Source organism: Cnephaeus nilssonii (genome assembly GCF_951640355.1).
Source record: "Cnephaeus nilssonii genome assembly, chromosome: 13".
Lineage (NCBI taxonomy): Eukaryota > Metazoa > Chordata > Mammalia > Chiroptera > Vespertilionidae > Cnephaeus > Cnephaeus nilssonii.
Genome location: NC_137084.1, coordinates 43065810 through 43079856, shown reverse-complemented (window position 1 = coordinate 43079856; position 14047 = coordinate 43065810). Strand labels below are relative to the sequence as shown.

General features: G+C 40.3%; 1 protein-coding gene across 1 annotated transcript in view; it reads left to right on the top strand.

Moving 5' to 3' along the window:
* Positions 1–14047, top strand: part of FCHSD2 (FCH and double SH3 domains 2) — a 187898-nt gene that overhangs the window by 133157 nt on the left and 40694 nt on the right. Inside the window, exons 10-11 of the mRNA XM_079789208.1 lie at positions 3030–3125; positions 7119–7235. Coding sequence (XP_079645334.1) covers positions 3030–3125; positions 7119–7235 — 213 coding nt within the window. The remainder of the gene's footprint in view (positions 1–3029; positions 3126–7118; positions 7236–14047) is intronic.

Here is a 14047-nt window from a genome sequence, read left to right as displayed (position 1 = left end):
GAAATAGAAGGCATCCAGATTGAAAAGGAAGAAGTCTACTGCCATACCATCCTGAACATGCCCAATCTGATCTGAAAAGGAAGAAGTAAAATTATCTGTTTGTAGGTGAAATGATTTATATAGAAAATCCTATAGAAGCCAAAAAAAAGTATTAGAACTGATAAACGAATTCAGCAAAAGTTGCAGGGACAGGATCAAAACATAAAAATCAGTTGTGTTTCTATACTCCATTAATGAATGAACCAAAAAAAATTAAGAAAACAATTTCAGCTATAATCATATCTGGAAAATAAAATACCTAGAAATAAATTTAACCAAGAGCATGAAAGACTTGTACATTGCAAACTACCAAATATTGCTGAAATTAATTAAAGAAGACCTAAATAAATAGAAGTAATAAATGTTTATGGATTAGATTTTATATTGCTAATATTGCAATATTCCGCAAAGTGATCTACAGATTCAATAATACAATCCCTATCAAAATTCCAATGCCTCTTTTGGGGGCAGTATTTCAAAACTCACTGCAAAGTTACGAATCAGGATAGTGTGTTACTGGCATAAGGATAGACATATAGATCAATGAAATAGAATTGAGATTCCAGAAATAAACCACAACATTTATGGCAGTTGATTTTTGACAAGGTTTCCAAGGCCATTTGATGAAGAAAGAATAGCCTCTTCAACAAAGGTGCTGAGACAACAAAACAACCACATGCAAAGAATTAAATCGTAAACCCACCTCCATATACAAAAATGAACTCAAAGTGGATCTGTGACCTAAAACTATAAAACTACAGAATAAAACACAGAGGTAAATCTGTAGAACCTTGGATTTGGCATTGTGTTCTTAGATTTGACATTAAACCATGAACAAAAGAAAAAAAATAGATAATTGGACTTCATCAAATTAATAGCTGTTGTGCATTCAAGAAAGACAAAAGAACCAATTTAAAAATGGGCAAAGGACTTGAATAGACATTTCTCCAAAGAATATATACAAATGGACAATAAGCAGATACTTGACATTATTAGTTTTTAGAAAAATGCAAATCAAAACCACAATGAAATACCACTTCCCACCTACTAGGATGGCTTTAATAATTAAAACAAAAACACCAAATACACTCAGAAAATAACTATTACTGCCAACGGTGTGGAGAAATTAGAACCCTCTACGTTGTAGTAAATGTAAAATGGTGCAGTCACTGTGGAAAATAGTTTGGCAGTTCCTCAAAAGAGTGAAACAGAGTTACCATATGACTTGGAACTTCCACTTCAAGAAAATTGAAGACAAGTGTTCAAACAAAAATTTGTACATTAGTGTTCACATCTGCATTATTCATACTAGCCAATAAGTGGAAACAACCCAAATGCTCATCAGCTGATGATTAGATAAATAAAATATGATATATCCATACAATGGAATATTATTGTGCATAAAAAGGAGTGAACTACTGATATATCATACAACATGCATCCCACAGAATAAAAAATATAAATAGCTATTATTCTATACTAGCGTTCCCGTTGCAGGAAGAATCCTGCAATAGGGTTTCCTGCTGCACTCTACCCTGCCCCGCCTGCTTTTCCCTTCTCCCCCGCCCCACCTTCTCCGCCAGCCTGCCTGCTTTTCTCCCTTCTCCCCCAGCCCCACCTGCTCTCCTCCCTTCTCCCCCGCCCCGCCTTCTCCGCCAGCCCGCCTGCTTTTCCCTTCTCCCCCACCCCACCTTCTCCACCAGCCTGCCTGCTTTTCTCCCTTCTCCTCCCCCCGGCTTGCTTGCTTCTCCACAGCTTTGCTCCCTTCTGCAGCTCTTGGCTTCTTTCTATGCTGTCTTGACATGCAAATTAACCATCATCTTGGCTGGGGTAATTTGCATACTCATCCTGATTGGTTGGTGGGTGTGGCTTGGCGGGTGGGCGTAGTGAAGGTGCGGTCAGTTTGCATATTTGTCTATTATTAGGTAGGCTAACAAAAGGCTAATATGCAGATCAACCAAATGGTGGAACGACCGGTCGCTGTGATGCGCACTGACCACCAGGGGGCAGACACTCAACGCAGGAGCTGCCCCCTAGTGATCAGTGTGCTCCCACAGGAGGGGCGCCGCTCAGCCAAAAGCCAGGCTCACAGCTGGCAAGTGCAACAGTGGTGGAGGGAGCCTCTTCTGCCTCTGTGGCAGCGCTAAGGATGTCTGACTGATGGACATCCCCCGAGGGCTCCCAGACTGCAAGAGGGCACAGGCCGGGCTGAGGGACACCCCAAGTGCACGAATTTTGTGCACCGGGCCTCTAGTCATATAATAAGATGCTGTTATGGGCTGAATTGTGTCCCCTTAAAATCCATATGTTGCAGTCCTAATGCCTATTACCTCAGAATGTGACTGTATTTGGAGCTAGGGCCTTTAAGAGGTTGTTAAGGTAAAATGAGGTCATGTGAGTGGGCTCTAATCCAACATGACTGGAGATGGTGTCCTTATAAGAGTAGATTAGGACATAAACAGGCAGAAAACGATGGCCATCCACAGCAAGCAGAGAGGCCTCAGTAGGAACCAACCCTGAAAACACCTTGATCTTGGACTTGTAGCCTCCGAACTGTGAGGAAATAAATTTCTCTTGTTTAAGCCACCAGTGATACTTCATTATGGCAGCCCTAGCAGACTAATACAGATGCTTACCCTCATCATTAATCAAAGAAATGGAAATTAAAACCGCGAGATTCTATTTTATACCAATGAGATTGACAAAAGTAAAGATAGGCAGGTATTAGTATTATTGTCTAGTCTCAATATCTGGGCTAGTTTCTAAACTAGTACTTTCCAAATTTAGATTCTGGGGAAAATAGGACAGTTAAGGAACAACTGTTACCTAAAATGGAAAAAAAAAAGTGTAATTATCATTTCTTTTTGATCATGTAGTGTTGGATTTCTTATTTTTTGAAAACCCACAAGAATGAATCTTAAACTTTAAAATATAATTACTGGTCATTTTAACCTTATTAAAGACTTAAAGGTATTTTATTTTCTCTGTAGGTGGTACGGGACTATAATTTTCAGCTGTTTCTACAAGAGAATGCTGTTTTTCACAAACCCCAGCCCTTCCAGTTCCAGCCTTGTGACAGCGATACTGTAAGGAAATTCCAGATTTTCATATCCTTCGTTTTTAAGCTATGTTCATGCTCAAATAACTGTTATCCTTGGAAAAGACAGACAGAAAAGGTTGAATATGTCTCATTAATTTTATAACAAACTGTGAGGATGCAGAGAAACTGTGACATTTCTTCTTTGTCAAATGTGACTAACACACCTACTACTATGCTAACAACTTTATACTAAATTGGATTAAATTATAAGAGATGTTATTGCTGAAAATAGAACTTAGAGAAGAAGAAAAAATAATAAAGGATGGGGTGTTTTCAATTGAAATATAAATTATACTTTCTATCTATGAAATTCTTTGCATATATATCCTTTCATAGACTCCAGTGGTCATATTTTAACCAAAATATAATTAATAAATAGAATAATGAATATATGCATGCAAATATTTTATTTGTTTTGCACAAAATTATAGGCCCTTTATAATGTCTTTCAGAATTCTTAGAATGTTAAGGTATTAACCTTTTGCACTCGGATGTCGAGATTAAAATTACTCTTTGAATGTATCAGTAATTTGAAATATAAAAAAATCCAAATAAATAAGTTTGTATGAAAAGAAACTCCAGTTTTTTATTCTACTGCCGCGCTTTGTAAAATCTGGGGTATTTAAAAAATTAAATCCCGAGTAGAATAAAGGAATCAAGAAAAAAGCAAGCGAGTGCAAAGGGTTAACACAGAGGCCAAATTGGCAATTTTTAAAAAGCTGACAATCATCCTTTTTTATTCTTGAGTTTAATCTATGAAAAATTCCATTTTTTAATTTAAAAAAAAAAAAACACTGAAAAGCTAATTTGATAACCAAAAATAAAAATTTAACTTCTATAAGGTGAGAAAGCACATATCCAGCAAATATTTATGTGCCAGCGTCTCTAGCACATGATCTCAATGTCAGCAGGCCACAACGCAAGTCAGATTACATCAGTTGGTAAACCTAGAATCAAACCAGGGGAGTTATATCAGAGTTGAATGGTATCCATTTAATAGAAACCTTTGCTAGAGGTTTCTTCATTACTTTTCTTTCTTTTATTTTCAAGTATATTTTTATTGATTTCAGAGAGTAAGGGAGAGGGAGAGATAGAAACATCAATGATGAGAGAGAATCATTGATCTGTTGCCTCCTGCATGTCCCCTACTGGGGATCGATCCCACAACTCGGGCATGTGCCCTTGACCAGACTTGAACCCGGGATCCTTCAGTCCACATGCCTACGCTCTATACACTGAGCCAAATTGGCTAGGGCTTCATTACTTTTCTTACTAAAATTTAAGTAGCCCTGTTAGTGGCTGTATCAAAGAAATGTAGGGAAAAAAACATTTTCCTCTAGATCATAGCCCTTGCATTTATAGTAGTAGGTCTTGTTTTGGGGAAGGGGGGTGTTGTTTTTATTGGTTGTATAGAGAGAGGAAGGAGAGGGAGAGAGAGATAGAAACATCAATGAGAAAGAATGGTCAATTGGCTGCCTCCTGCATGTCCCCCACTGGGACCAAGCCCAAAATGAAACCCAGAATCTAACCGGAGACCTCTTGGTGCATGGGATGATGCTCAACCAACTGAGCCACACTGGATGGGCTGTTTCGGTTTTTTTAGTCAATCAGCTTTTGCTTAATGATTCAGTAACATTGTTCTATAATTTGCCTTCTTTGAAGCCTGGGAGGAATGAAGCAGAGCACTGGAAGATACAGAGTATGGACAAGTTTGCCAAGCTTGACTTAAAATTGTACCTAATTTGAGATTATTTTATCTTTGCTCATTTTCCTCAGGAAATCAGTATAACAATGACACTCATCTCACTTGTCCTAACTGCAACACTAAATTCTTTTTTGTTTCTAGACACTTAGCTGTGTCCCCATTTGCCCTACACTTCTAACTGCTGTTTTCTGTCCATGTGCAATCTTCACTGGGCAGAGGTTAAAAGCCTCCCAAGTGATGGATATTGAGCTCTCCCCGTCAGTGCTCTGGGAATGACCATAGCCGAGGTATATGGGGGTGTAGGTCATGGATAGGAGCGATGGGATGTGTGGGTTTGCATGCTATTGGGATTAAAGTTATATATGTAAGGAGCCACTGGATGCATAAGATGAGCTTTCCATTTTCCCTTAGGGATTTCATTTCCTGTTTATAGTGAGAAGACTGAGCTTGTCATTTTCATCTTATTTGAAGCACCTTATTCCTCAACAGGAGTGCTGAAAAGAACCTTAGAGCTAGTCTTGCCTTGATTAAAGGGAAACAGAAGCCTAGGAAGGAAAAGAGACTTGTCCAGAGTCAGACAGTGAATTCGTGGCACATTACTGTCTTGATTGCAGTTTTTATGTTCCTTCTGCGTGCTACTGTTTTCTGAGAAAAATGTTGAGCCCTAGGGGAGCAATTATTTTTTTCATAACGGAAAAAGACAAATGCCCATACTTTTATAAAAGTCATCCCAGATTGTCAGCCATTGAAAAAGTCTTTAGAATAATCATTTTTTAATGTTTTTAACTGCAAAATATTCTTGTGTGTACTTTTTGTTTTGTTGTAAATTAAGTACTCTTACTGCCCACAAATAATACAATCCCAAATAATTCCTTTTACTTGGTTTAGACTAGTGCTGTTCTTTCACGTGAGCATGGAGCCGTTGTTTACTTGCTTTCTGGTTTCCTCCTGGAGTTGGTAGCAGTAAGCCTCCTTGGCGTGCAGAGAGAACACTATCTTCCCACTCTAAAATGTCGCTTCTTTTTGTATTAAAATTTTCTTTGGGTAATTCATAGTTAAGAAAAAAAATTTTCTTAATTATTTTAATAAAGATTTTTTTCATGAGTTCTTAAAAGTTTAGAGAAAGTTAAAATAGTTTAATGGTTCAGAATGCTGAGTCTGGAACCAGATTTGTATAATCAGAGTTGTAATATTTAATATCTGGTAGACACTGGAAATTTTACTTAAATCTCTCTGAGCTTTGGCTTATGACCCATCTCATTAGGTTGTTATAAAAGTACAGAGTGGCCTGGCCAGTGTTATTCAGTGGTTGAGCATCAACCTATGAACCAGAAGGTCATGGCTCAATTCTCGGTCAAGGCACATATCCAGGTTGCAGGCTCGATCCCCAGTAGGCGGCATGCAGGAAGCAGCCAGTCAGTGATTCTCTCTCATCAGTAATGTTTTCATCTCTCTCTCCCTTCCTCTCTGAAATCAATAAAAATATATTTAAAAAAATAAAAATAAGTAAAAGGACAGGGTGGGGCAAAAGTAGGTTTACAGAGTAAAATCTGTGTTTTGCATACTCACAATTGTAAACCTACTTTTGTCCCACCCTTATATGAAACGCTTTCCACAGTGCCTTGAATAGTAGGAGTTAACTATTACTATTGTTTATTTAGATTTTGCAGTTTGTTCTTTGTGAAACACAATCACAGCATTTTAAGACTAGAAGAAACCCTTAGTGATCATTTGATTTAGCACCACTAACTTTCATATGACACTAAAGTCCAGAGGAAGGGTAAAAGCTAGTTTGAGGTTTGGTGGTAAGTTGGTAATGGACCTGAAACTAAATTAAACCCAGTATCTTCCGGGGACAGAGAGTCTGTGATGTTATTATTGTTTCTTTTCACTTTTTCCAATGAACCTTCCTATAATCCCATTAAAACTATTGAGCTGTTTCTATTTTCATCTGTGCAACTATTTTAGTGCCATAGTAGGTTGGCATGAATACTTTCCTTTTCTTTGCTTTACCAGCTTTCTTCCCATCCCAAATGGATCAGTCCGTAGTATTAGAGATGAAGCTTTAATGTTCAGCAATGTAAGACAAAATACTGTGGTCATTTATGGTTTCATACTTTCCTCTTAGTCTTCTGTTAATGTTTATAGTAGTGGAGCATGGCTCCTGTTTTGAGTGCCGCTGATTAAGTGGAGGCCCTCAGATCTACCTACAAAATGGTTGTGATTTCAATAAGAATAACAATACTTTTCTTTCTGTTCCCTCCTGTGTTGTAGAGCCGACAATTAGAATCAGAAACGGGCACCACAGAGGAGCACAGTCTAAACAAGGAGGCTCGGAAATGGGCCACACGTGTGGCACGTGAGCACAAGAACATTGTTCACCAACAGCGAGTAAGTGTAATGGAGTTTAGGCTACATTTAGCTTAAGCCAAATGTCTAACCAATTTAAAGAGTGGAGTTTTATTAAGGTGAGAAATATCCTATATGTGTTTCATAATTTGGTGTGTGTTTTTTTAATCCTCACCTGAGGATATTTTTCCATTGATTTTTAGAGAGAGTGGAAGAGAGAGGGAAAGACCGAGAAAAATATCAATGTAAGAGAAACACATCGATTGGTTGCCTCCTGCACGCATCCCAACCAAGGCCCGGGCCGGGGAGGAGCCTGCAACCAAGGTAGGTGCCCTTGACCAGAACCGAACCTGGGATCCTTTGGTCCATAGCCGACGCTCTATCCACTGAGCCAAACCAGCTTGGGCTTAATTTAATTTGGCTTCTCATCTCCAAGCAAATTTTTTGAAGGCACAATTGTAGATTCCATGAAAACGTATTAAGACCTAACTAAAAGCGCAAAGAAATTATATTAAGATATAGTAAAATTTCCCTCAATTTCCATTTATTTATATCTTCATTATACTCTTAACCTTCACATCCAGTTTTTCCTTCTTTCCCTGCTTCCCAAAGACTGCACTTGTGAAAATCACCAATGATGTCTGTGTTGCTAAATCCAAAATGGACACTTTGATTTCTGTCTTAACCTATTGTCAACTTCGTCACAATTGACAACACCCTTCCTCTTGAAACATTCTCTTCTCTTGTCATCTATGGCATAACTGCCTGGTTTTCCTTCTGCCATTCCTGGGTTCTCTCACAGGTTTTTTCTCTACCTCACACTTAAATATTCAAATTCCTTAGATTCTGTACTAGGCTTTCTTCTTTTCTTATTCTTTATTTCATTATAGACAGTCTTGAGCTCTTCCATGGTTTCCCTTACCAACAAATGATATATCAATATCTTCAATATTAGGCCTTTCTTCTGTGTATCCGTACATCTTACACTGTATACAATAATAAACTCAAAATGGATTCAATACTTAAATGTAAGACTCAAATCATAAAACTCCTAGAAAAAAAAATAGGCAGTAAACTCTGAGCAATATTTTTTCTGGTATTTCTTCTTGGGCAAGATAATCTAAGAAAAAAAATATACAAATGGTACTACATGAAACTAAAAACATTTTGCACAGCAAAGGAAACCAATAAGACAAAAAGACAACTTAATAAATGGGAGAAGTTATTCGCCAACTGATACATCCAATAAGGTATTCATATCCAAAATTTATAAAGAATTCATACAACTCAACACCAAAAAAACAAATGATCCAATCAAAATATGGGCAAAGGATATGAATTAACACTTCTCCAAAGAGGACATACAGATGGTCAATAGACATATGAAAAGATGCTCAATGTCACTAATCATCAGAGAAGTACAAATTAAAACCACAATGAAATATCACCTCATCAATAAATAAACAAACAAATGCTGAAAAAATGTTAATAAAAAAGGAATCCAATTGTGTTTTAATTAGGGTGCAAACATGATTCAACATGAGATAATTTAGCAATATAATAGCCTGTATTTATAGAATAAAGATGAAAATTCTATGGTTATTTTCTTAGTTGACCAAAAATAGCATCTGATAAAATTCAATAGCCCTTAGTCCAGTGGTCGGCAAACTCGGCTCTTGAGCCACATGTGGCTCTTTGGCCCCTTGAGTTTTTAGCAAAGGCCAGCTTAGGAGTACCCTAATTAAGTTAATAACACTGTACCTACCTATATAGTTTAAGTTTAAAAAATTTGGCTCTCAAAAGAAATTTCAATCGTTATACTGTTGATATTTGGCTCTGTTGACTAATGAGTTTGCCGACACTGGGCTAGGGCACCTCACTGAACTCCTATTAGTTCTAATAGTTTGACAGTTGGGTCTCATACTTTTGGAGGTACATATCACATAATCTATAAATAATGACAGATGTACCTTTTCCTAAAATTTAAACACCTTATTTTTCATTTATTAACCACTGCCTAAATTCTCTTATGAAACTGAAAAGTAGTGGTAATGATGGGTACTGTAATTATCATTGTAGCAGACAGAAAGGTTACCAAAGATGTCTACACCCTAGTCCCTGGAACTATGTATATGAAAGATAATTCACAGATATATTAGAGTTATAGACCTTAAAATAGGGGGGTTATTCTGGATTATCTGAGTGAGCTCAATCTAATCACATGACTCCTTACAAGCAGAAAACTTTCTTTGGCGGCAGTGAGGTGAGCCAAAAGGGAAGTCAGTGAGATTCTAAGCCCATGCACCAGGACCAGAGAGATTGGCCTAAGTCTAGGAGTTAGGAGCTAAATGTAGCCCCCAGCTGATAGCCAGGGAGGAAACAGGGACCTCAGTTTTAGTTATAAGGAATTGGGTTTTGACAACAAATTGCATGAGCTTAAACTATATAGGTAGGTACATTGTTATTAACTTAATTAGGGTACTCCTAAGCTGGCCTTTGCTAAAAACTCAAGGGGCCAAAGAGCCGCATGTGGCTCAAGAGCCGCAGTTTGCCGACCACTGCCCTAGCCGGTTTGGCTCAGTGGATAGAGCGTCGGCCTGCAGACTGAAGGGTCCCATGCAAAAGAATGAAACTAGAATGAAACTGCTTGTCCCATATACAAAAATTAACTCAAAATGGATCAAAGACCTAAATCTAAGACCTGAAATAATAAATTACATAGAAGAAAACATGGGTACTAAACTTTTAGACCTTAGTTTTAGGGAAGATTTTATGAATTTGACCTCAAAGGCAAGGACATAAAGGCAAAAATATATGAACGGGACTATATCAAACTAAAAAGCTTTTGCACAGTGAAAGAAACTGCCAACAAAGCAGAAAGGCAATCAACTGAATGGGAGAAGGTATTTGCAAATAAAAGATATTTTTTAAATAAATCTTTATTGCTCAGATTATTACAATTGTTCCTCTTTTTTCCCCCCATAGCTCCCCTCCACCCAGTTCCCACCCCACCCTCTGCCCTTACACACCCCCACTGTCCTCATCCATAGGTGTACGATTTTTGTCCAGTCTCTTCCCGCACACCCCACACCTCTTTCCCCCCTAGAATTGTCAGTCCACTCCCTTTCTATGCCCCTGATTCTATTATATTCACCAGTTTGTTCTGTTCATCAGATTTTTTATTCACTTGATTTTTAGATTCACTTGTTGATAGATATGTATTTGTTGTTCATAATTTTTATCTTTACCTTTTTCTTCTTCTTCCTCTTCTTAAAGAATACCTTTCAGCATCCTATCTAATAATAGACAAATATGCAAATTGACCATACCTCCGACACATCCACAAGCCACACCCACCACCCAATCAGAGTGGGTATGCAAATTAACCCAAACCAAGATGGCTACAGCCACAGAGAGCAAGGTTTCCTAGGTAACAGAGGAAGCCAAGCTTTCCGCCTGCCCTTGCCAGGCCTAAGCCTCCACTCAAGCTGCAAAGTTTCAATTATAGAAGGTAAACAAATTCAAACAAATGGCAGCAGAATGGATCTTGAGAGAGCAGGCCAGGGTTGCCGCCGGCAACAGGGGAAGCAAAGCTTTCCGCACACCCTGGCCGGGCCCACCCGCTTAAGGCAACAAATTTTCAATTATAACCCCAACACAAATGGCTGCCGGCCTTGGAGGGAGCCCCAGGCTTGGCTCTGCTCCAGGCAACAAAGTTTCAATTGTAGAAGGAAAATAAATTCCAGATACCAGGGCCTCCGTTTGGGTTACCATGGGGCGTGGCCGGCCTGCAAACCACCACATGCCCCTCGCTCAGGCAGCCCCACACCCCAAGGGAACCCCACCCTGATCCGGGACGCCCTTCAGGGCAAACCAGCTGGCCTCCACCCCTGTACCAGGCCCCTATCCTATCTAATAAAAGAGTAATATGCAGATTGATCATCACTGCAACACACAATATAGCTGCCCCCATGTGGTCAAAGATCCTGCCCCCATGTGGACACAAGATGGCCAGCAGGAGAGGGCAGTTGGGAGGCACCGTGCCTGCAAGGGAGGGCAGTTGGAGGTGATCAACCCTGCAGGAGAGGGCAGTTAGGGGTGACCAGGCCGGCAGAAGGGAAGTTGGGGGCAAACAGGCTGGCAGCAGAGTGGTTATGGGGTGATCAGGCTGTCAGGCAGAAGCGGTTAGGGGCAATCAGGAAGGCAGGCAGGCAAGCAGGTGGGAGCCAGCAGTCCTGGATTGTGAGAGGGATGTCCGACTGCCCGTTTAGGCCCGATCCCACCAGGATCGGGCCTAAACGGGCAGTCGGACATCCCTCCAGGAGTCCCAGATTGGAGAGGGTACAGGCTGGGCTGAGGGACAACCCCCTGCCGTGCACGAATTTCGTGCACCGGGCCTCTAGTTTCATATAATACTGGTTTGGCGGTGATGAACTCCTTAGCTTTTTCTTATCTGTGAAGCTCTTTATCTGACCTTCAATTCTGAGTGATAGCTTTGCTAGGTAAAGTAATCTTGGTTGTAGGTTCTTGCTATTCATCACTTTGAATATTTCTTGCCACTCCTTTCTGGCCTGCATAGAAATCAGCTGACAATTGTATGGGTGCTCCCTTGTAGGTAATTAACTGTTTTTCTCTTGCTGCTTTTAATATTCTCTCTTTGTCTTTTGCTCTTGGCATTTTAATTATGATGTGTCTTGGTGTGGTCCTCTTTGGATTCCTCTTGTTTGGGGTTCTCTGCGCTTCCTGGACTTGTAAGTCTATTTCTTTCACCAGGTAGGGGAAGTTTTCTGTCATTATTTCTTCAAATAGGTTTTCAATATCTTGCTCTCTCTCTTCTTCTGGCACCCGCATAATTCGGATGTTGGTATGCTTGAAGTTGTCCCAGAGGCTCCTTACACTATCTTCATATTTTTGGATTCTTTTTTGCTTTTCCGGTTGGGTGTTTTTTGCTTCTTTGTATTTCAAATCTTTGACTTGATTCTTGCAATACTCTAGTCCATTGATGGGCAACCTTTTGAGCTTGGTGTGTCAAACTTCGCCAAAAAACTGAGCATAACTCGGGTAGTGTGTCACTTTGAGGAAAAAACATTATTTCGCAAATGTTTCATCCTCAGCATGCGGCCGCCTCAGCGGCCGCGTGTCATCAGAAATGGCTATGCGTGTCAGTGCTGACACGTGTGTCATAGGTTCGCCATCACTGCTCTAGTCTGCTGTTGGATCTCTATATATTATTCTTTATTTCAGTCAGTGTATGCTTAATTTCTAGTTGGTGCTTTTTCATATCCTTGAGGGTCTCGCTAAATTTATCGGCCTTTTCTAGAAAATTCTTGAAAAACCTTATAACTGTGGTTTTGAACTCTATATCCAGTAGTTTGCTTTCCTCCATTTCTGTCATTTGTGACCTGTTTCTTTGTCTCCGCGTTTTGGCTGCTTCCCTGATTTGATAGAGTGGCTTTGTGTGCTAGGTGTCCTATAGGGCCCAGTGGCTCAGCCTCTCCAGTTACCTGAGGTGGACACTCTTGGTGCACCCCTTTGTGGGCTGTTTGCACAGTCTTGTTGTAGTTAAGCTGTGATTGTTGTTGGTATCACTGGGAGGAATTGACCTCCGGGCCAATTGGCTGTATCAGCTGTGTCTACGCTGGGAGAACTTCTGTGCTGGAGACACCCTTATGGGGTAAGACTTGCTTCAGTGGGGCTTTGGTGCTCACTGAATCTGCCCCCTGAGTGTGTCCCTTATGGATCTGAGGAGTTGTAATCTGGATGGTCCCACTCTGTCCACTGGGTACACTGGCTCTTGGATCTCTAAGGAGGTGCTAATTTAGCCTCTGCCTGAGGCCACCCAGCAGGAGCTATGGAGATATCTGCAGATTCCTCTTCTTTGTTTGGGGTTTGGAGGTGCCCAGATGAGGCCCAGCTGTGAAGCAATGCAAGCTGCTGTGGGGCATTGGCCCTTCTTTTGGATGTTCTGGGTCTCTCTGACCCAGCTGCAATTCTTTAGGTAATTTTAGATTGTAAAGGGCCAGGCCATTTATATGCAAAAGCCTCTGAGCACAGCTTGGGTGGAGCGGGGTCTCAAGGTATCAACAGGGCAGAGCAAACAGCTATGGCTGATCCTCAGCCCTGCCTTAAGAGGCCCTCGGATCTCAGTGTCCCTCAGTAATCGCTGCAAGCACCTCTGAGAGAAAGCCGCCCTTGAGTTCCGATGCCAGGCAGTCCAGTTTCTCCCCGTATGATTCTGGGTCCCCAGAGTCTCGCCAGGTACTGGAGTTCTGAGCAGTTGGGAGCTTGTGTCTCCCTCCATATTGAACAAGACAACCGCATCCTCAGTCACCAGCCCTTTCCGCGCATGTGCCTCCGTACCTCTGCGCTTTACTTCCGCACCTCCTCTGAGTCTCATTGTGCTTTTCTCTTTCCTTCTAGTTGTAGAATTTCCACTCAGCCAGCCTTTCTGTGGTTCTGGATGATGTCCATTTTGTCTTTTAGTTGTAGTTTTGAAGTGGTTGTGCAAGGCAGCAATTTCAGGTGTTTACCTATGCTGCCATCTTGGTTTCTCCATAAAAGATATTTTTAAAGAAACTTGAGAAAAATGGTTCTGAAATGTATCTGGATTATTTTAATGTACAAAATAGCCAAGAACAACATTAATGAGACTTGTGTGCCTTACTTAGCACATACTAACATACTCCAGTAATGACCATAGTAATTAAAACTGTGGCATCATCCAAGAGTTAAAAAATATATCAGAGAAAATGATTGTGTGTGTGTGTGTGTGTGTGTGTGTACCCTTAGATACTGATTCAAACCAACCAATCGTAAATAGTCATATTGAAGCAAGCAGGGAAATTTAATGAACA